We start from the raw sequence: 23,018 nt of genomic DNA, 5'->3' as shown, positions 1-23,018 counted from the left end.
GAAATTAATCCTTTTAAGATCAAGACGTTCTACGATTCCTTTTGTGTCTGAATCAGTCCATATATATATATTAGCGAGATGTCAGACCGATATATCGACAATGCCCATCTTTTCAATGTTACTCTGCCGTGGCCTGAATTTTAAGGAATTTCGTTTCGTAAAGCCGTAAGTCGTATCTGATCAAAAATGCTTGGAAATGGACACAGGAGCAACGAACCCTCATTCAAGGTGGCTCAGGAATCTGCAACCAGATAAAGCTACTGGTCCTGACGAAATCCCTGCAAGAGTCCTGAAGGAGTGCAGCGCAAAACTTGTAAGACCACTCAGCATGCTGTTTAAGCTTTGCTTCTCCAAGGGAGTTTTCCTAAGCCAATGGAAGACTGCATCTGTCATCCCTATTCACAAGAGAGATTCGAAGTCTAATCCATCTCCCATCTTTCTGCTCTGCATTATCAGCAAGGTGGGAGGCTGTTGTACAGAACTAACTTCAGAAGTACCTCCTTGGAAACCAACTGATTTCAGATAGACAGTTTGGATTTAAGCCACACCACAGCACAGCTGACATCTTAACCATTCTGACTCAAAGGTGGTCCAACTTCCTGGACAGATGCAACGAAGTGCGGCTGATTGCCCTGGACATCAAAGGAGAATTTGATAAGGTCTGGCACCCGGTCTGGCATAATGGCCTTTGCTCGAAACTCATGGCAAAAGGAATATCCGGCAAGCTGCTCATCTGGATAAGGAGCTACCTGACAGATCGTTCCATCAAAGTTGCCCTATCTGGCCAGTCATCAAGTACTTCCTCCATCAATGCATCAGTTCCCCAGGGGTCAATATTGGGCCCACTTTTCATATCAATTTGTAAGCGCTCTTTTAGCAAAGTCATAGTTCATTGAATTTACAACCGTATGACAAAACAGGCGAAAATGTTTTTTTGTTTTTTTTCATTTAATGACATAAAATTTGACAAATATTGTAAGGAACACTTGAGGTTTTGACTTTTAAAACCTACAGTTTGGTCAAAAATGTGCTTGGATAGGTAGTTTTCAACAGATTTACCACATTCGTCTTGCTATAACATTGAATTGTGTTATCTGTTGACCTAGTGACGAAAAGGGTTTTTAGGGGGAAGTGTTAGGTTTCGTTTGATATAAAAAAATCTGATTGGATGAAGGGAACACTTGAGGTTTCGACAAAAACCAATCAAAGAGGCCTATTTTCAGCTAGAAGCTCCACATCTCTCATATTGCTATGCACTCAACCGTGTAGTGTAATCAGAGACTGTTTGTTGTTCTCTGCTTGGAAGCTCTTGGACGAAAATGTCTGCTCAGGTGTATCGAGGTGGAAACTGTGCGCATGATGGTTTATAAGAGAATCGTTTTTGTATAGAAACCTTTCCATATGATTCTCTGTCTTCATTGATGATCTGGGTGATGACTGTGTAAACCATCTATACCTCTACGCAGATGATTCAACCTTGTTTTGCGAGATTACATCTAGAGACATCTGAAGCAGTTACTGTTACCCTAACCAAAGATCTGGAGAAAATGAGGATCTGGGCAGACAGATGGAAGGTGACCTTCGAGCCATCAAAATGTAAGTCAATGACAATATCAAGAAAGAGGAATCCAACCAAGCTAGATCTTCTGTTTGGTACCACCAAACTGGCTGCGAAGGAGGAGCTGGAGATCCTGGGAGTCACAGTTGACAGCAAACTGACCTGGACAAAGCACATATCCAACGTCTAATCCAGACCAGGACAGAAGCTGGGCGCTCTGAGGAGAGTTGCAAACAATTTGATGTGAGAGGCAGAGCAACCGTTTACAAGGCCCAAGTTCGCAGTGTGATGGGATACGCCTCCCTGTCTTGGATGAGTGCCAGCGCCACCACTCTAGGATTATTAGACTCTATCCAGAGGAAGGTCCTTCGAATCATAGATGTGAGCGAAGGGGAAGCGATTACAGAGGTGAATATCACATCTCTCCATCAAAGACGTCAAGTTGCTGCAGCAACAGTCCTCTACAAAATGCACACCAGCTTGTGCCCACCAGATCTGAAGGCGCTGCTACCAAAGCATTTGTAGTCAAAAGCTGCTTCCCGCTCCAGCCTGTCCACGCCTTGTCTCTAGAGACATATCTACTGGCATGACCTTCATTCACACTGCAGTTCACGTTTGGAATAGCCTACCAGATGAAGTAGTCGGAGACCGTAACTGACAACGGCGCACCATCCTTCAAGAGCAGAGTGCATATGCATCTCCTTTCATGTGTCTGATGCTTAACTTACTGTACCCCTTCACTCTTGTTGTTCCTAAGCTGCTGTGAACCACTGATTGGCCAATGTGGTTTTTTATAGTGTCTAGGTGCCTATATATTAAAGTTCGTGACTTGTGTCACTCCTCTTGGGCTATTGTTCACTCTAGCATTTAGCATTTTACAAGCTTTTATATATACTCAGTATATAAAAGTTGCACCAATGTCAACAGTTGGCACGGAGCGTATAAACTCAAATGATATTTGAATAATAATGATAATAATTATGATTAATGATAATAATAATCTTCATTGTAATGATTAGATTTGGGTATTGAATAGGTTTCTTCACCACAATATACTTCGTTCACTTTCTTTTTCTTTATTCGTTCTGTGTAGAATTCTACGTAGCAATCATAAAACCTCTGCCTATATTGCCAGATGAAGACGCCGTATCAGCCGGAATAAAGAATTACCTCAGTGATGACAAGGTGATTGTGAAAACCCAACAAATATTACGCCATATCACCTTAAGCCAAAACTGTCTCATGTTTAGCTTATGGCATTCCAGATATCATCGTGAATGCAATTGAAGACACCTACCAGGGTACAGAGGCTAAAGTGATGACCCCAGATGGTGACACAGATGAATTTGAAATTTTAGCAGGTGTGCTACAAGGTGATACGCTGGCACCATATCTGTTCATCCTCGAAGCTGAAAGTTACAATATGGTAGGGCGAATATTTATTAAAAACTGAAGCCGTGCGTATGAATTTTGGTACTATTACAACAAAAATGCCATAATGAGAGAAAATATACCATTTTGAAGCATCAAACCCTAAAAAGTACTTTTTTTGGCTATATACTCGTCGTATTTCCATGTATCGCCCAGGCCTATTAGTGGTATGTAACCTATTGTCTCAGATCTGCAATAGACGGCAGGGAGGAGGGATTAGGCGAAAAAGCCGAGGTGTTGGTCTACTGAACATAACTGATCTTAACTTCGCAGACGACATTGCGCTACTATCTGATACTGCCAACCAAGCACAGGAATTGCTCAAAAACGTAGAAAATGCTGCATTTCGCGTGGGTTTACACATTAATGCGAAGAAATCACAATTCATGGTGTACAACCATTCAACAGATGTTGAAATCCAAACCGAGGATGGCAGCTTACTGGAAGAAGTAAAAGACTTCAAGTACTTGGAGTCGTGGGTCAGGAGAACTGAGCAAGACATCAAAGTAAGAAAGGCAATAGCATGGAAAGCTTGTAACAAGCTTAATTTGGAAATCTTCCTTACCCAGACACCTCAAAATGCACCTATTCCAAGCCACTGTAGAAAGCGTCCTGCTGTATGGTTGTGAAACCTGGACCATATCCAAGAAAATTGGTAAATCAATGGATAGATCCTATACAAAAATGTTACGATCAGCACTAAATGCATATGACCAATAAGGAATAATTGTATAGGGACATTCCACATGTAACCTCGAAAATCAGCACAAGACGGCTACGGTTTGCAAGACACTGTAAGAGAGCCAAAGGGAGGATTACATCTGATCTGGTTCCCACACAAGGAAAAAGAACCAAAGGACGTCCCAAGAAGACCTTTGTGGACCTGCTTCAACAAGACACAGGATATACAGTGGCAGAAATTGAGACAAGCATGCAGGACAGGCGGTTATGGCGAGCCATCATTGATGCCCGACAGCAAGAGTCGACGGAGTCAGTAAGAGTAAGTAAGTAAGTATACGTTACTAATGTTTTTTTTTTCATTTACATGTTAATCTACTTTCACAAATTGTTGATTAGTTTGTTAGAAATTGACGATGCAAATTAGGATTAAAATGAATAACGCCCTCAATGTTTTAATTTAGTTAATAAATGATGACTCGCATTTCTATAGGACCAAACAGCGGTCAGATTCGTCATAATTATGTCCCATCCTTTTTTGTCAGATATTAATTAATTGGTTAAGAGGCTATAGTGTTGGTAGGATTAGACGGGTCGGTTTTATTTTTCAATATCATACGTTTATTAAATGTCAATGTTAATTTTCATTTTTAGTGTGTGTCTTCCACGTCACCAGGTCTATGTCAGGGTGTATACAAATAATAAATAGATACGGGTTTCGGGAGGAATGCTCACTAAATTTCGAATACACCTACTGAGCTCTGCTGATTAGCTACCACTTGTGCAATAAAACCTGCATATAAACATAGGATTGTGTGTAGCCTCTTATGTTCACAAACATGCGAGAATATCTTCAATGCAGACACTGCTACCATGGGATGCTCTACTCAAGAAGACAGAATTACCAGCATCCTGTGTTTATTACCACGTTACACTGCACATTGGTGGAATAGAGGACTAAAATTATTAAAGGAATCACTTCGTTGTTAGCAAATTAGGATTTTATTGACATTCAAATTCAAATATACAAATATATTAATATATGAACTACTGCAAATGATTATTAAGGATAATTTAAATAGTTTGACAAGGAATAAATGATAGGGTAGTAGTATAAAAACAGTACATTTGAATTAAGATGAAAGTTGCCCGAGGACCCTAGCAAGGTAAGTTATTTGAACTCATTACAAAAGCCTTTAACATTGCTTTCTGCATCGACGTATAGTATAGAGAGACACAAAGATCAGTTCTTGTAAGACACATCCAGGCCCGTACCCAGGATTTGTGGAGGTGGGTGTGTGTGTGTGTGGGGGGTGGCTTTGGTGGGTGGTGGTGCTGATTTTAAAAAAGTGGACTTTTTACCAAGGGGGGATTTTGTGAAAAAAGGACTTTCTTCCCCAAATTTGGCCATTTTTTGGATCAAAAAAGCTTTAGAAAGCTAATTTTTTGGCTCGCTACTCTCGCAAATTCTTAAATTTTGGGACTTTTTGTATACTTTTGCAAATTTGGGGAGAGGTGCGTCGCACCCCCGTGGCTTGGGGCCTGGACCCATCATACACATAGCCGTCGATATCAGTCAGAAGCGAAGTCTTAATGTAATTGAGATCCGTTGTGTCAAGTGTAATTAATTTGATTTTAATGAGCCATCATCTACCCCAAAGTGTAGCTTTCTAATATTAAGTAACGTATAAGCAATGTAGATGTATACAATGTATACCGTTTACAAAGTTATTAGAGTACCTTATTGAACAGAAAATAAAATATTTAAACAACAAGAACAACAACAACAACATATATCATGCTCAATTTACTAGCGACTATTATTTTGACCAATAATGTGGAGCGCACTTTCCAAAGCAACGACTTTGTTTTTTATGATTATGATTTATCTTCTTTCTGTTTTTAATGCAACAACTGAACGTAATAAATTTAAAGCCAATTTGTATCTTGTCAATATTGTAATTAAGATTTGTGAAAAGTGAAAACTTAGAAGTATAATAGCTTACAGATAAATCTAATTTCAAGAACACACAAACGGCCATGTGCTCGAGGTCTTCGGGCGTTTTTAAGTTCTTTCAAACCCATCATAATTTGTCCATTACCACCTTTTTAAATACGGCCGATACCAAGCAGAGGAGTAATATAAACCCAATCGCTGAAAACACTACGACGATTACAAGCATAGCTGAAAGAAAAACAGAAAGTGGAGTTAAATAATTTCATCAATTATGTGAATTACGTTGTTGATTTTTTCGGGAACTCATAGCTGTGTACAACTTTTGAATACTTGACTTAAATAAGTCCATTGGCAGTGGCACCCCTATGTTGTGTTGTACTTGATCTTTCCATAATAATAATAATAATAATAATAATAATAAAAAGGCATTTATAGAGCGCAAGTAACAAGGTCTCAGTGCGCTTTACAGTAAACTCTTACTCTACAACAGCAAAATAGATATATAAAATACACAGAGAGCATTTTTAAAATCTTATCCCACTACAGAAATTTATCCTAGACAAAAGTGATAAAATATGCAAGACCAATATATACACAAGTCATGCAAGTAAGAACATAATAAAAAAAAAACAAGCTAAAAACAGATAAAAAGTCAGAGTCAAGATGACCAGCATCGACACAATTGCACCCAAAAAAACACATGAATTAAACTTGCAGGTATTTCACAGAAAATAAATGAGTTTTTAGCCGCGTCTTGAAGACTGTCACAGTTGGTGAAGAGCGAACAGTGAAAGGCAGATTGTTCCGAAGGGTGGAGCAGCAGTAGCGAAGGCTCTATCACCATAGTATTTGGTGGATGACTTGCGAGTATAATCCCCGGGGTATAATCTAGAAGCAGTTTGGATGACGACCGGGTATTGTAACTAGGCTTGTAAAGCAAGATGTTTTCAGCGATGTAAACAGGCGACATGCCGTGAACAGCCTTATAGGTGAGGAGAAGCAGTTTGTATATTGTTCTTTCATGTATAGGGAGCCAATGGAGTGTTTTGAGAACAGGAGTGATGTGTTCATGGCGCGATATCCTGGCAACAAGTCTAGCGCCCGGTCTAGCGGCAGTGTTTTGCACTCGCTGGAGCCTGTTGATCTCGTGCAATGGTAAGCCAAACAGGATGGAGTTGCAAGAATCAAGGCGAGACGGTAGTTGGTTTGGAGAGGGAGACGGTGGTTGGGTACATCGGACATCATCGCCAAACTATTCCCCGGATACATGTCCACTCCCACAGTGCTTCTCGTCAGACGTCTTTCTCTCGTCTTGTCAATAACTTGTAGTACAACAAAGGCAAACACTGCGTCTGTGTATGGGATTATAGCATGGTACAACATTATTTCTCCATCAAGTAGTTATCTATGGTCTCTTGGATTCTATGAGGGATATAGTAGTCTACTACTATATGAAGGATATAGTAGGCTACTATATCCAACAGTTGGGTAATTGCTTTGTAGAGGGATGGGTCTAGCTTATACCCTTTCTTAAATACTGTTGTAATGATGACTTTGCTCCAATCTTCAAAGGTTTTACCTTCCATGATGCAGTCATGTCTACAGTAGAATTCACCACGACCTTTGCAGGACTTAAACCCCATTAAAAGCTATTAAACCAAGATAACACTCATTGAAAACAGCTCAACTGATTAAATCATATCTTCTCTGGTTAAATACACACAACATATGTTTCTGCTTTACATGTACAATGGAGCAATGCGCTGGTATTATAGTTTCAGTTGGGTGAACGATTATAAAGCGAACGCTAGAGAACAATTCTGTGTGGGCTTTTGTTTACGAAATGAGACAATACTCTGCTTATTGTTAACCAGCGTTCTTGAAAATGAGAAGCATGGTGGTTTGCAGACTTAACACGGTTTGGAAATAATTTCTTCATATTTTTGGTGTTATCTGTCGTTTACATATCCTTCCTAAAACACCAAAGTACGAATATTTCCAAACATCTAAATTAGCTAAAAATTTAGGACATGTTACAAAACTATATTTTCTAGAATTTTAGAAGAGTACTTTTAATATTGGCCGGTTATTTTTCACACAGCGACGTTAACTAGGCAATTACCCATACTTCTAACGCACGCTATTTGTAGAGGTTACGCGTCAATGGTAAGAGCACTGTGTATTGTGTATAGGAAAACGGACAGTAACTGCAGTATGCTAACCAGGTTGCGTTTATTGTCATTAAAAGCTGTCTGTCTCATCGGAAGTCCGCCCGCTTTCTAAGTTTCAGCAGCCACTTTGTCTCAACCGCAAGCTTTATTGTTTTTCAAGATCTTGATGGCCTTCTCAGTTCCATCTCGTCTGTTGTGAAAGGTATACTTGGGGTGTTGTAACTGCAGGTTCCGAAATGGTGTGGTGACTTTTTCATCTCGTTGAGTGTTTAAATGCTTGCTGAAATATTTTTCCCAGCAAATCATCACCTCCACAGTGTACAAAGTATAAGCCAAAAGTTTATTTTGGCGAAAACATCGCAGAAACATGCAAAGTATAATATAAACGTCAGCGATATTCCAGAGATTGGCACCAGGACTTGATAGTCGTATGTATTGCAGATGCGTGTTATTTCCTCTGAAATATAACAGTTTACTATGATGTTTCCTGATAGCTTTATCATAAATCCTCCAAAATAACATGAAACCAATAGTGTTTGTGAATACAAATCAAATAATTATAGGTTGTCCTGTGTTCAATATAAAATATGTACACTTTTGCTTACATGTAGTCAACACGGGACCATCGTTTTCTGATTCACCAAGATTAGTTGATAATGCAGACGTTGTACCTGGACAATGCAGAAAAAACATTCGTTTAGTATTAATTCAGGTTTATTGTTCGATCTGCTGTAACAATCTTGTATAACCTCTGAACCATTAGTGTTTCTATTCCACATAATATCATTAAAATATACTATCAAAGTTTACCTTCAGTTGTGAAAAATGGATCACCAATAACATCATAAATGATGATATCGTCAATGGCTATGTCGCTATCTCTACCTCCACGTATTGCTTCAAAGACGAGCTGTAAACAAAAACAATGTTACCAGACAAATGTAATCATGAAGGAGAGTGGTAGTACTGCTGATTATTCCATTTTGGGTCCATAATTGAGCCCAATGTGATTCAAGCTACATATGACCATTTGATCCTTTGTAACATTAATATTTGTTATTTAGGGACGCCATCTTGAAAAATGATAGGCATGTTAGATTTTGAATTGGCTAATAATATTTTTCCTAATAGAAGGTTACTGCAACTTTTTGTCAGAAGTTGCTTGTATGACCATTTAATCCTGTAACATTTTGTACGATTTATCATTTAGGGCGGTCATCTTGAAAAATGGCAGCCATCTTGGATTGTTAATTAGCTAACATTTTTTTCGTAATAAGTGACTAGGCTTGATTCACCAGTCTTTCAACAGTTCAACTGCTACGCACGGTCATCATGTTGTGCTTGTCCGAATCGAGAAACGACCATTTTATGCCGCCATGTTGATTGTTTCGAGATCGGGCCGAGGGACTCGGGCTAATGAGTGACTCACAGGGAGTTCTATGTGTCAATAATATTATGTTGCTGCATCACCATTTTTGGCAAATATTTTCGCGCGCTTCGTGCGCATTTCTTCCATAAACTTATTTTGTCGCCAAAAGGCGATGGATTCACATACTTCAAGAATTTTTTTCAACCCCATTCTCCCCACGCCACAGTCGCCACTGAGCGCTTGATGGTTGACAAATGCGTCAATCAAGTGGAAATCGGCTCATCTTTGTAATGCTTTTACACATTTTCCCACAAAATATAGTTAAACATAATTTTCGTTTAGTTTCATACATTTTCCAAATAAACGTGTCAACAATTTGATGGTAGCCTTCTTTAACCCTAGAACTACGAAGGAGGGGGTACCCTAAGATTTGTTATCCGTCATTAAAAAAACGCGCATATTTACGCCCAAAAGACATAAGCTAATCGTAGATCCATCCTTTGGATCATTTCAGTGATAAAATGTTTACCCCAGCACCTTACCAGGGGTAGGAATGTAGGATCAATGATTTTCATTTCGCTGTAGTAAAATTATTACAAGAGCTACTCATTAGGAAATGAATTTGGAGAAAACCTTCTGTTAATAAAATACTATGCTGAACCACCAGCTTGGGTGGCTCACGCTCCAGTAATTTCAGATGATTGAGCTCAGTAATACATCAAAGAATGTCTTCCAATTCATGAAAACACATAGATAATCAGCTTATCGGATTAAAAACTTAGAGGGAAGGTCTTGCTGCTCAGCGAGTGTTTGTAACTATCAGAAGGTTTTCTCCAAATTCATTCTCTAATGTGACTTTTTACTAAACTAGGTTGAAATAGTCACTTCCTTTTATATTTAGGAGACAATTTGGTGAAAATCGCATGTTCGTAAAATATTTAGCCGAAAATCAATTTTGCCTATACTTTTATACATAGCTAAAATTTCATAAATTGACACGGGCGCGCTCACATGATGACATCATTGCGATATTATGTGGGGAATGTTTGTACTTATTTTGACGTCACTGGATAGAAAAGACCCACAGCTATACATTGGTACCAAATATAACGGTATATGACGTTTATAATTGAAAATTTGGGGGTTGCAACAACCCACCCTTCGCAGTCCGTGTTACAAAATATGTCTCAGTATTTCTATTTATATATATAGGGTTTAAGGTATGTAGCCAGCCCTTTTTTAATTTGCTTCTTCTGACCAAAATGTACAGTATTGACAGGATTTCTTCACGAACGTATATTTTTGCCGTGTATTAGACGATGGATGTATCTTCTTGAACTTTTTTCAGTTAATGGATTTTTAGGAAACCACAAGTATTTACGAGGTAGGAGATAGAAAGACAAAAATTAGCGTATTACTGGTTTCAATGGTAGTAATTTTAGTAAATGTATAGACAATTCCTACGATTTACACTTTCCTGCCGTTGACCATGTTGACATCGATATCACGCCCTTCTTGTCCTCGCTTTCGTTGTTTAATGATACGTGATATCAATGTTCACCCCATCAACGGCAGGAAAATGCCAATTATAGAATTGGTTATATTACACATACCTCAGGCATGTCTTGTTCACATTTGAAAGTCATAGCAGCTTTCAACCACAAATTCCCCTGATTTCCAGTCACTGACCATAAAGGATAACCACAGCCATCTACACTAAGAGTTCCTAATCGATCTGGCCCTTCTCTGTCAGACATGTGATAGAAAAATTCAAGTCTCGCCCATCCTTGTGTGACAATTTGGCTTGGGAGGAGGTGAATTCTGGCTACCGTTCCGCGTAATGTGCTATTTGATCTAATGTACAGATATGTTCCTGAAAACAAAACAAAGCAACAATCTGTGCTGTGCTGGTTTCAAAGTTTTGAATGGCAACTCTTTGTTTATGAAGATTTGATTTGTGATACTGCCAATAGTACACATTTTTCATTTATTTTTTGTAATTGACAAAGGCTATAGGCATAGGTGTCGATGACACTTTGATACGTAAACGAAAACAAAAAAGTCTCTAAACCCTGGTTTCCGTTCTTTGACAGCCAAATCTGGAGTTTATCTCTCCAACCGATTAGCCTAGCAAAATTCAAAACAGGGAGCGATTTCGTAGGTGTTGGAACCCATCCCTTAGTTTTATTAGCAAAAGTCTGGGGTTTAGCTAAATATGATACACATATCGTACTAAACCTATATGATGCAAATATCTGGCTAAACCAAAACTTGGGAAATGGGTTCCACAACCTTAGATTCGCCACCCGATTTGCTCACAAGGCGAAATCTGAGATTCGGTACAGCTAAATCGCAGTTTTGTTACCAAAACTATGGAATGGTTTGGTATATAAACTCCAGATTCTGCTGTCGAAACCAGGGTTTAGAATTTATGTTTCCATAGGGCGCAAGGGATATAAACAATGATCGCTATTCCATCCGATCAGTATCAAGTGTTATCTTTGTCATATTAAAGTGCAGACATTTCTCCGTGGAAAAATTGTGTATTCCGCGGAGAAATTGTAATTAATACATGGAGTACTCCAATGACATGGCCCCTGTCATAGAATTTCTCCGCGCAGAAATTCACTGAATTCCTGTGCGGAGAACAGGGTCGTAGCAAGCGGGTGGACAGGGTGGACAAAGTCAGAGGCCCGAGCAAAAGCGAAAATGAAATAAAGGCTGATACAGGAGATGTTAAAAAGGCCCTGCACTGCTCCTTGTCAGCTCTTGTCCATGGGCCCCGATGCTCTTGCTGCGCCCCTGGCTGAGAAATTAGCATAACATTTACAAACTTAGTAAAGAGGCCCGGTGTAATGATTTAATTCCTGCATACATGTCAGTGTATTTTACTGTCAACTGCAGTCAATGATACATTTCAGGCCATTTGATCTAAGGTACAGATATGTTCCTAAAACAAAAGAAACGCAACATACTGGGCTGTGCTGGTTTCACAGTTTTGATAAGCAACTCTTTTTTCACTTTTTGTAATTGACAAAGGTTATAGGGACAAAGGTGTTGATGACACTTTGATACGAACACGAAAACAAAAACGTCGCTAAAACAACCGTTTTTCGACAGCCAAATTTGGGGTTTTGCTCTCCAACTCTTCAGTCTAGCAAAATTCAAAATAGGGAGCGATTTCGTAGGTGTTGGAACCCATCCCTTAGTCTTATTAGCAAAAGTCTGGGGTTTATCTAATTATGATACACATATCCTACAAGTACTAAACCTATATAATTATGATGCATATATCCAGCTAAACCAAAACTTAGGAAATGGGTTCTAAAACCTTAGATTCACAACCCGATTTGCTCACAAGGCGAAATCTGAGATTCGGTACAGCTAAATCGCAGTTTTGCTACCAAAACTATGGAATGGTTTGGTAGATAAACTCCAGATTCTGCTGTCGAAACCAGGGTTTAGAAATTATGCTTCCATAGGGCGCAAGGGATATAAACAATGATCGCTATTCCATCCGATCAGTATCAAGTGTCATCTATGTCATATTAAAGTGTATTTTACCAAAAGTTTCAGTTTCAGAATTTGGAAAAGCTGTGTCTTTTCCGCGGAGAAATTGTAATGACTGCATGGAGTACTCTATCATGGAGAAATTCACGGAATTCCTTAGCGGAGAAATCAGCATAACATTAACAACCTTAGTAAAGAGACTAATTGGCGACAAATTTTAATATCAATAAGGAGAGTTACTGGTTACAATTTCTTGGCGGAAAATTAATTTCTCCGTGGAGAAATTAACAACTTTTGCGAGTATAAAATTGATGAGTAAATCAATCACCCCGACAAAATAAGCTCCGTTGCTTCAATGCGATCGGTACCATAACTTTGGCTTATGAATTTTCCCCGGATAACCGTATACTGTTGAATTCACTCCGGAAAACTTCTGCTGAATTTCTGCATGGAGATAAGTCTAAACATTTCCGTGGATAAATTCAATAGTTTTCGTGGAAAAAAAAATTTCTCCTCGGAGAAAGTATAATAAATGTGTGGAAAACTTTGGTAAAGAGACCTATGATTGGCTACGAGATTCCATGATATCAGTAATTCCAGAATCTCTGAGATTCCATAATCTCAGCTATGATTGGCTACAATTTCTAGTTGTTGTGACGCGGAAGGCATCATAGATGAACCAACACTCAGGAACACGGTAGATATTGATAACTCTGAAGGATATTGGGAAAAATTTGTCTCTGTTATTATATACTTGAAACAAACATGAACATGTAAATGAAATACACTACTAACACTGTACGGTCCGTGTTCTTTGTACTAGTCAGCTAGTAGTACATGTCCGACAAATTACATGAAACGGCATTTTCTGATCAAGCACCTCACAACTTAACCGAAAGGACCTTAGCAAACTTAAATAATGTCCCACTGATGCAATTTGCTTGGTGTATCTATCACCTCGAAACAATGTTATTTGATCTAATGTACAGATATATATATATATATATATATATATATGTACCTGGCAATAACAGCAGCAAAGTTTTGGGTTAAGTTTAATTTCCGCTTCCTACGGTCTAAATGAAACGAACTCATGATATTAAAGGAATGAACATTTTGTGCAACACTTTTACACACATTTTATGCAATACCGTTTTGACACTGCTATTCATGTTTGGAACACAACATGATTGGAAGTTTGTTTGCGTTCAACTAATGAAAACCGGTGTTCATCAATTGAGCACTGAACACTATTCATCATTATGTTTTGATGAATCCAAGTGTGTAAAAATATTGGATCCAAATCATAATAATGATAAAATTGGATGCTCTACGGCAAATATTTATTGGTCTCGCTTTGAGTTTTATAATATTAAACGCGACAATATTTATATGTATCCGATATAAAACTCATAGCTTGATAAATATGGGCTCCATCGATCTAAATTTATAACAAAATGTGTTCTGCAGACACTCTTGAGCGTATGTTCTTTTTAAAACACCTTTTTATGCAACAATATTTGAACATAGCAGAACGCAGGCGTTCAAAAGTAAAATGGTGAAATTGATGTTTTTAACATTTCAATACATGCCACATTTTGCTTGTTTTTGTAATTATTTGGGTAATGTTTTTAATGTTTTTTTTAATGTTTTAATATTAAAATGACTAAACAAGCTACAGAAAAGTAGAAACATATTTGAGGAAAACGGAAAATTGAAATTTGTGATCAGAGCGCGTTAGGTGTTAAGGCATCCGTTTCATTTAAAGTGCAACATACTGCAGTTACTGTCCGTTTTCCTAATACCGGATTGATGTTTCATTAATTCACATTTTGATTGACAGCACACCTCTGCATCAGTCTCATCTAGATTAAAATTGATGGGTACCTGTTGCGCAATAAGTTCTACTGTATTTAGACAGGCACTGATTCAGAACAACAATGCCATAATTTGCTTTCTAGTATGCTGCTATCATGTCTATTATAATAGGGATAACCATCAACATTTTATATTGCCCCTATTGCTACAAAACATTGTTTTCTGGATAGAACTCATCAATAGAAGTATTTTTGTGTTTAAATGGTCAAAATCGGTTAAAAACTTTTCGAATTATGAATTTTCAAAGTTTCCCATTCTGACCGGTCATTGGAACGAAATAAAATGACAAGGTCCAAAAATATCAATTGGGAGCAAAATTGGCCTAAGCTAATTTACCTTTATATATTTCTTTAGTTTAACATATATGCAAACATGACACAAGCATATTGTGAAAGTATCAAAGGGGTTTCTTATGAAATTGCACTTAACTAGTCAATGGCATAAATTTTTTTTTCAAACCGAGGCATTGAAATCATGCATTTAGCGAACATTTGCCAAAAATTATCCAAGATGTCCGATATGGCACAAAATCAAAATTGCACTAAGTCCAGGTAAACTTTTTTTTCACAACCAAAAATTTCGATGTTATTGGGTTTAATATGACCAATTAGTAGGTGTATGCAAATTAAATCTTAAAGTGTCATTGAAGGTCATTGACTCATTCACAACAATAGAGGTTATCCACTTCACTCATCATGCTCATGTGTGACTTCTAACAAAAGGTGCTGGTTCCCGTAGTATTCCTCATTCAAAACAATTCAATACATGAACTCGGAGTTACCTGCATGACTTTCGCGGGCTATTTTGAAACAGTTATGGTTGCACATTCAGGTACTTCTTTTGAAAGTTCTAAACAAGGTATAGCCAGCAGCAAGTTGTAGATGGTATGGGCCTAAATATAAGAAAACGTTTAGGGTTGAAATCAGGTGAAAAATACATCAAATGAGCACGAAACTTCACATTATGTTCAGAAAGGTGTCTTCTTAGCATGATTCAAAAGGAGTATGGAAATTCCAAAGGGAAGCTGGTGATTTAATTTGTAACTCGAGATCTACTTGTTCAATATTTTAACCTTTTTACAGAGGGTATGATAGAGGTATTACTGGCAACTCTGCCAAATTTCAGCTCAGTAGGCCACGTTTTTCACCTGAAATTATTGACATGAATATTTTGTGCCATTCTTGAGCAGTGCTGAACTCAGCCACTGGCAATTAAGCGCACTGTGGCGATGGACCAATTTTGACTCGCACTTACAGGAAAATGAAATAAGTTATGTTGCTGTAATTTGCAAAATATAATTGGCATTAACTTCCCCAATTTTTACAGAACAATATTGAAAAATAAAAGAATGAGATCAATTTAGAAATGTCTGTGCAAGCAGTGCCCAGTTGAGCTCCCTGCATGTCTATGGGAGTGTTCTAATCAAGTTGATGGTTCATTGGTCATCCCTAATTATAATCTCTCACGAGTACATGAATATAAAAAGGTCAAAATCTGACAAACTGATCAAACAAAGTACCTGTTGCATTTTGAAATGTGTTATCAGCATCTGGTCCTGTGAATGGTGCCTCTGTGGGTCCATTGCCATATATCCAATCGAAATCATCTAATGGAGCCTGGTCTTGAGCAAAGGAACATACTTTCTCAAAATTACAGTCAAATATGGCTGAAACAGTAATAGAAGTGTTTAAGATCAGTAGAGTTGTACCCGCGTATTTAATTTGGTATGTTACTTTGTTTACATTTAAAACTTCCTGCATGACAGATGGGAATTCCCTCCAATGTAATCACAAGAACAAAGTCAGTCAGATCTATTATTATCTTGGGAATTCCCAGATAATGATGTATTGCATGATTGCATCATTGAAACATTTTGGCCTTGGGTCAATTGCACCAACACCACATATATATCGTTGCGTCTCTCTCTTGATTTTCAACTCTTCCTGTAGTTCGTTCTTGAGTTATGTTCTAAAGAGGGCTGAAACAACAACACTTTTGTAAAACGTACATAACTCATTATCAACAATATATCAAGCAAGTTTTCAATATATATGATTTGTAGAATGAACTTTTACAAAACATCAAAATGTTATTTATCAAAATATTGATTTAGATAGTGAAAATCGATATTTTGGCTGCTTCGACCAACAATACCGCGTCTACCCTTAAGATATGCACTACTGTATCGGCTGCAAAACTGTCTCGCATAGTGGTTCCATGATTAGAATGTTATTAAGCCTATTCCATGTTTGTCCTATGCCCTTTTAAATATCGTTTCATCTATCAATAATTGCATCTTCAATTTATACCGTTTTTTTACTCACTTTATGTGGCACTTGATTTATAGAGCATGTTAAAGGGGCATTTCGTGATCCACAGCCTCATCCCCCACTTTTCTCAAAAAAAGTTGAGATTTTTATATCACTGGAAACCTCTGGCTACATAATGTTTATGTACAAAATATTTCTTGCAGATTAATTCATTTAGCAAAGATATCGTGAAATTTGAATTTCGTTCTGGTGCACCAGAACGAAATTACAACGCATTGTCTATGGAGCAGTGTAACACACATAATCATGCATAGGCCCTAACTCGCGAACTCAAAATCGGAATCAACTGAAATTTTGGGAATAGGTTTTTTTCGTGGATATGTACTGAAAAATGACATAAAAAGAGGATGCTAGGATCACGAAACACTCCTTTAAGAACGTCTACAAAGAAGAAACTACTTACGATTTAGAGTCTGTGCTAGTGTACGCTTGTTTGTATTAATCCATATCAAAAATAACCAAAGAAGAATAGAATTGGGCCACCACATTTCTGTGAAATAAAATAAATAACTCCTAGGCCAACAGTATAGTTCGATAACTTCTGTTAAACTGATGATCAGTCTCACTTAATGATATGTGTTATTACAGTACTCCGTCTGACCGAGTCAAATCACGGAAGTGGTTTTGCAGGAAACAAGTAGATTATTATCACAAGATACTGTGTTTACCTGTACCCAGTCATTGTTGCAGTTTCGTAGCCTTATATAGGATTTGTTGTTGTTTTTGTAGGCGTTCAAGTGGCACATTGCCATGTCTTGCATGCGATTGAGCTGGGGTGACACACCAAATTCATTGTGTTCTATTTAACACCGCAAACCTAGGACTATTCCGTTGGTTTGCGAGCTAGAAGTGAGGCAAGCTCCGGCGGGGGCAAGCTATCGATCAGTTATGATATTCATACTCACCCCTTGATTAAAGTTAAAGCCGCCGTTAGTTTATCGAATTATTTCTGTTTAACGTGAGTGCATGCGCCCTCAATGTCATTGCAGACCGGTAGGGGGTCAACTGCCATGGTCCATCATAGCATCTGTGATTTTTTTCGACATGAAAAACTTATTCAATGGGACACATTGCACAGTTTCCAGTGGTTTTGAGAAAGTAGTCGAAGTGGTTATACTCAGCTCCACTCAGCACAGTGTTGCTCACTACGCAGCCTTTCCGCACAAGGAGAGAACTATCAGAGCGTGAGCTGCTATACATATTTATAGAAGATGGTCTTACGCCCAACCCTACCTTGTAAATGTAGATGGGTTGAAATCAATTAAAGGATGAACTTTCCTGTCAATAGGCTATTCATAAGTGTTTCAAACATTCTTATGTAATTGACACCACTACTAACATGCATATACTTTTTGATTGACACCAAAAAGGTTTGTGGTATTATCACCAAGCAAAAACCATTTTTATGCTGTGGATATGAGACTTACTAGCATAAGTATTATATTTTGATTGAAAGACGACGGTTTAGAATTATCAAAACATTTGCTTCTTCAATAATTAGAAAGTTTGGGCACTCTTAACATGCTTAATCACTAAAATACCAAAAACTTAAATTTTACATGAGAAGAAAACATATGATCTTCCAGTTGTTTACAACAAGATTTTGTCACTTGATCAAAACCAATAAATATCTGCCAAGAGGCAAGTCAAGTGGAATAATCTCTTCAGTGGCTAAAGAAAACCTGTAGATGCAGGTCGTAAGCTACCACAGCTCTGCAAATAGTAAGTCTTGTGACTGTTGTTTTAAATCAACTACTGTACTATGGATATACCAAGACTGTCAAAAAACATACATTCCCGTCTCGACAATGATTTCGGCAGTGATTGTCCGAGAAATTTCCGCAAACTGGAAAAGCTTGAGCGCAGCATCGCTCGCTTTAGATGCCATCTCCATTTTACTCTTCATTACAAGCATCGTAATATAATACTAAGGAGCTTGAAACTTAAATCGTCTATGAATGGACATAAGGCGGATAATATCCTACGCTACGCCAAGCTGAAAAGTCCCTTTTATATGAACGTGTCCGACAAATAAACTTTAGGATTTTCCAATTTTCAAGATCAAAAATTGGATGTGGAAGATTTTATGTTCACAAACTTACCCAGTGACAGATATGATAAATAGTTGAGTTTACTCGCAAAGCGACTATTGCAGAAACCAACATCTGTAAACCTCGCCAGCAAAAGAAATTCGCTAGCCTTAAGGAGAAGCAAATAAAGCAAACTAAATCAGCTGCTAATGTAATGACATTAACATTTCACCTGATGACATTGAGGAAGCAACTAGCAGGTGGAGTATTAATGTTTCAGACTGTTTTAACGAATACGAACAATCCCTGCTGAAGAAAGGCTTAAATGTTGCTGCCACACCTATGCTGTCACACCTACCAACATCCCGGCAGTTAGACTTGTTGATTTGGGCTCTTCTGAAGCAGCTGAAATACGCAATGAAATCAGCGATCTAGTTCATCAAGCTAAAGTCCCTAAAAGTAATATAACCTGCGAAGAAAGGGAAGCCATTCGCTCACTTCAGCGTCATAAAGACATCATGGTCGTTCCGGCCGATAAATGCCGTGCAGTAGTAGAAATTAATTCTACAGACTATAACAACAAAGCCAAGTTTCTGCTGAGTGACAGTAAGACCTATGTAAAGCTCAAATCAAATCCAACGAAGAAATACAAGACCAAGTTGGTTAAGGTTCTGCAATCCATCCAGTGAGGAGGTCCCTATACCCTAAGTTCTATGGCACTTTATGGAAAATTCACAAGCCCAACCACCCTCTTCGTCCGATTGTTGCTTGTAGTGGCTCCATTACGTACGCGTCGGCTAAATTCTTCGCGGACATCATATCTCCTCTAGTGGGTCTATCAGAACATCACATCAAGAAAAGCAAGGACCCATTGACCAAACTTGAGGACTTTACTACTAGTGAGGATGAAGAATTGGTCAGTCATGGCTCTGTTCACGTGCACACCCGTAAATGAAACTATTGATATCATTGAGTCACGCCTTAAGAACGATGTTTGTCAGTTGATCAAATCATTGAACTGCTCCGGTTTCAGCTGACCACCACATATTGTCAGTATGAGGGTGAATTCTACAACCAGCTTGAAGGTGCGGCGATGGGGTCTCCCGTATCCCCATTAACTGCAAACATTTTCATGGAGGAAATTAAGGCCTTGTCTTCATACCCCAACCCCCCCATGGTTCTGGGGTCGTTATGTTGACGACACTATGGTCATCATCAAGAAGAGTGCTATTGAGAGTTTCACTCATCATATCCACCTGCCATATCCATCCATAAAGTTCACCAGGGGACGCGAATCCAATGGACCACTTCCCATGCTTGACATCATGGTCAAACGCCAAGATAATGGCTCATTGTCTTTCCAGATATGTATCGTAAGCCTACCCACTCCAATCAATACCAGAATTTGCCTCCCACTACCCATTGCAGCACAAATTGGGTGTTGTACGTACCCTCATTGACAGAGCTTCCTTGAGAGGACCTTGACCATGAACTCTACAGCATTCACAGATCTTTAGCTATATGTGGACACAACAAGTGGACATTGGACACAGCTACCAACAAAACCAATGCCAAACATGTTCGCAATAGTAACTCGGTGCAATAAGTTAAGGGACTCGGTTACCATCCCATATCTGGTCGGTCGATGTTTTGGAGAGTCTGAGGCGGGTATTGAGATCCCATGGCATTTTAACCCATGTCAAGCCCTTGAATAGCTCCTTCTTGTAGCTCCCAAAGACAAGACAATTGTACTATGAAAATAATAATCTACTACTGTACTATGAAAATAATACTGATTATGAGGAAAAGGAGATTGTCAAGTTAAATTTGCTATAGGACAGTTCCGGCGTTGCGGACGTACATTTCACAGACTTTGAGGGCCCAGATCTTCTAACTTATGGAGGCATATGGATTTTGAACACTTGTATTAGAAGTATCTCTGATAAAAGTATAAAACCTGAAAATTGTGTTCCAATCCCATTCTCGGTTCGCATGAGAGGTTACAAAAACACCCCCGTTACGGACGTACTCACAGAAAGTGTACTTTTTTGAGGTGTTTCAGTCATAATTACTCTGCAGCGGCATGACTCTGAAAGCCAATGTTGTCGCTCAGCACCGTTTTGTGCTTATTGGACAAAAATCGTATCAAGTTTTCATACTATATACGTCAGAGTGGCCCCGCTTCCAACTTGACTCCTAGCGATCTCCTGCTTTGGGGAAAGCGGTAGAGTGATCGATATATCGGCCTTGTCCAGGGGCGGAGCAAGCGGGTGGACAGAGTGGACGAACCAGGGGCCCCGGGTTCAGGGGCCACGAGTAAAAGCGAAAAAGAAATAGGGGATAAAGAGCTGATAAAGGATATGTTAAAGGGTCCATACTGCTCCTTGTCCAGGGCCCCGATGGTCTTGCTACGCCTCAGGGCTTGCCGCTGGTCACCGCTAGCGTTGCTGGTACGACGCTTTATGCTGGTTTCATACTTTCTTGTCGCTTGCCGCTTTGCCGATCTGAAGATGATTTTACTTCACTGCGCGGTCGCACCAGAAACGCTAGCAGTCACCAGCGACATGCCGATATATCGATCACTCCACCGCTTTACCCAAGCGGCAGCATCGCTGGGAGTTGAAGTCAAGTTAACTCGGAGCGGTCCGGGGGGAGCGGTGCCGCTCTGAGAACAAAATACGATTTTGGAGCGGTGCTGAGCGGCAACCATGGCAACAGTGGCTTTCAGAGTCATGCCGCTGCCGCTCAGCGGTGTGCCGCTCAACGGTGTGCCGCTCCGCTTGCAGACAAGTGTAAGCGACATGATGCCGCTCAGCGGCAAGCGACAGAAAATATGAAACCAGCATTAAGGTTCGTGAGTGTGCTATAAGACAAAATAATATACAGTACATTAACATGCAGAAGATGGAAACTAAAGAGTTTTTATTTCAGAAATATTCAGTAAGCTAATAATTATACAAAAGTAAAATTGACTCAATAGGCCTACTATACAAGAATAAATAAATTTGTACACTTTGAAATACATTATTGAGAATTCCGGCATATAAACACTCATTGCGAACGGTCTCATAATTTCCATATATCTCACACTCCACACTTGTACACAAACAACTGTAGTGTGTCTCGTCTCAAGTTGAGAGTAACGCCATGTTGGATTTTGCAATGGGAGACAATCGGTGCGTTTACGCCGCCGGCGTACGTTAAATCGCCCGTCTATGTATGTGCGTGTACGCCCCGGGGGATTAGGTCAGTGCGCGATTCGAAGCTGCCACAGTATAATCCAACATGGCGTTACTCTCAACTTAAGACCAGACTAAAGTTCACATTTTTGGCTATATTCAAATAAACATGAGCAAAGGTAATCTCGTGATCAGTTCTTATTTTTTTCAGACAAATGTTATTGACAACGACTGGCGTTAATATCAGAGACCTAGTACAGAACTGAAGTAGTCCATATAATTATGTACTTTTTAAACATATTGCAATATTTCCACGCACACAACACACATGAACGACATTTTTAAATGTTAAAACGACCCCGTCTACCGAAGAGGGCGGTTGTACCAATTTCCCTCTGTCAGAATTTTTCCGGCGCGCTAAAATGCCAATACTGACCGCCAAATGACTTGTGCTAATTGTGGAATCATTTGCACTCATTTTAGCGAGTACTGACATATCACCTTATGGGTAACGGCGACCCTTGGCTCCAAAGGTAGGAGGGATAGTGTAACCTCAGCATAATTTGTGTTGCACTTGTGAAAATGTCCTAAAGGCTATTGATTTCAATTGATTTAGCCAAAAATGTTGTTAAAATTGCATGTTTTTAAGATATTTTTGCCCCAAACCTGTATTTTGAAGTGGGATTTTCCATATTTCTTGAGGACGTGCTCACAAATTGACGTCATAATGACATGATATGGAGACTGTTGGTACTTATTGTGGTATCATTATTGATAGAGTAGACCGATTAACATACGTTGAGATCATAAACAATATTACAGCAAACACAAAACGTTTTCGGTATCATTCGCAAAAGATTAGAAAAGGTTGCCAGAAAACATTTAAATGTCAGGTAAAAGAAATATGGAAAATCACACTTCAAAATA

At 38.8% G+C, this 23,018-nt stretch overlaps 1 protein-coding gene across 1 annotated transcript; it reads right to left on the bottom strand.

The window, feature by feature from the left end:
- Window positions 1-4,652: 4,652 nt before the first annotated feature.
- On the bottom strand, window positions 4,653-17,581 carry LOC140165722 (MAM and LDL-receptor class A domain-containing protein 1-like). The gene is made up of 6 exons (XM_072189031.1): window positions 17,286-17,581; window positions 16,072-16,218; window positions 10,778-11,037; window positions 8,606-8,705; window positions 8,401-8,466; window positions 4,653-5,852 (listed from the first exon to the last, which is right to left on the bottom strand). Exons 1-6 carry the CDS (start codon window positions 17,368-17,370, stop codon window positions 5,752-5,754), a joined length of 759 nt encoding a protein of 252 aa, XP_072045132.1. The 5' UTR covers window positions 17,371-17,581; the 3' UTR covers window positions 4,653-5,751.
- Window positions 17,582-23,018: the final 5,437 nt, after the last annotated feature.

The sequence above is a fragment of the Amphiura filiformis genome, chromosome 12, assembly GCF_039555335.1.
Source record: "Amphiura filiformis chromosome 12, Afil_fr2py, whole genome shotgun sequence".
NCBI lineage: Eukaryota > Metazoa > Echinodermata > Ophiuroidea > Amphilepidida > Amphiuridae > Amphiura > Amphiura filiformis.
This window is presented reverse-complemented; position numbering and strand designations above follow the sequence as displayed.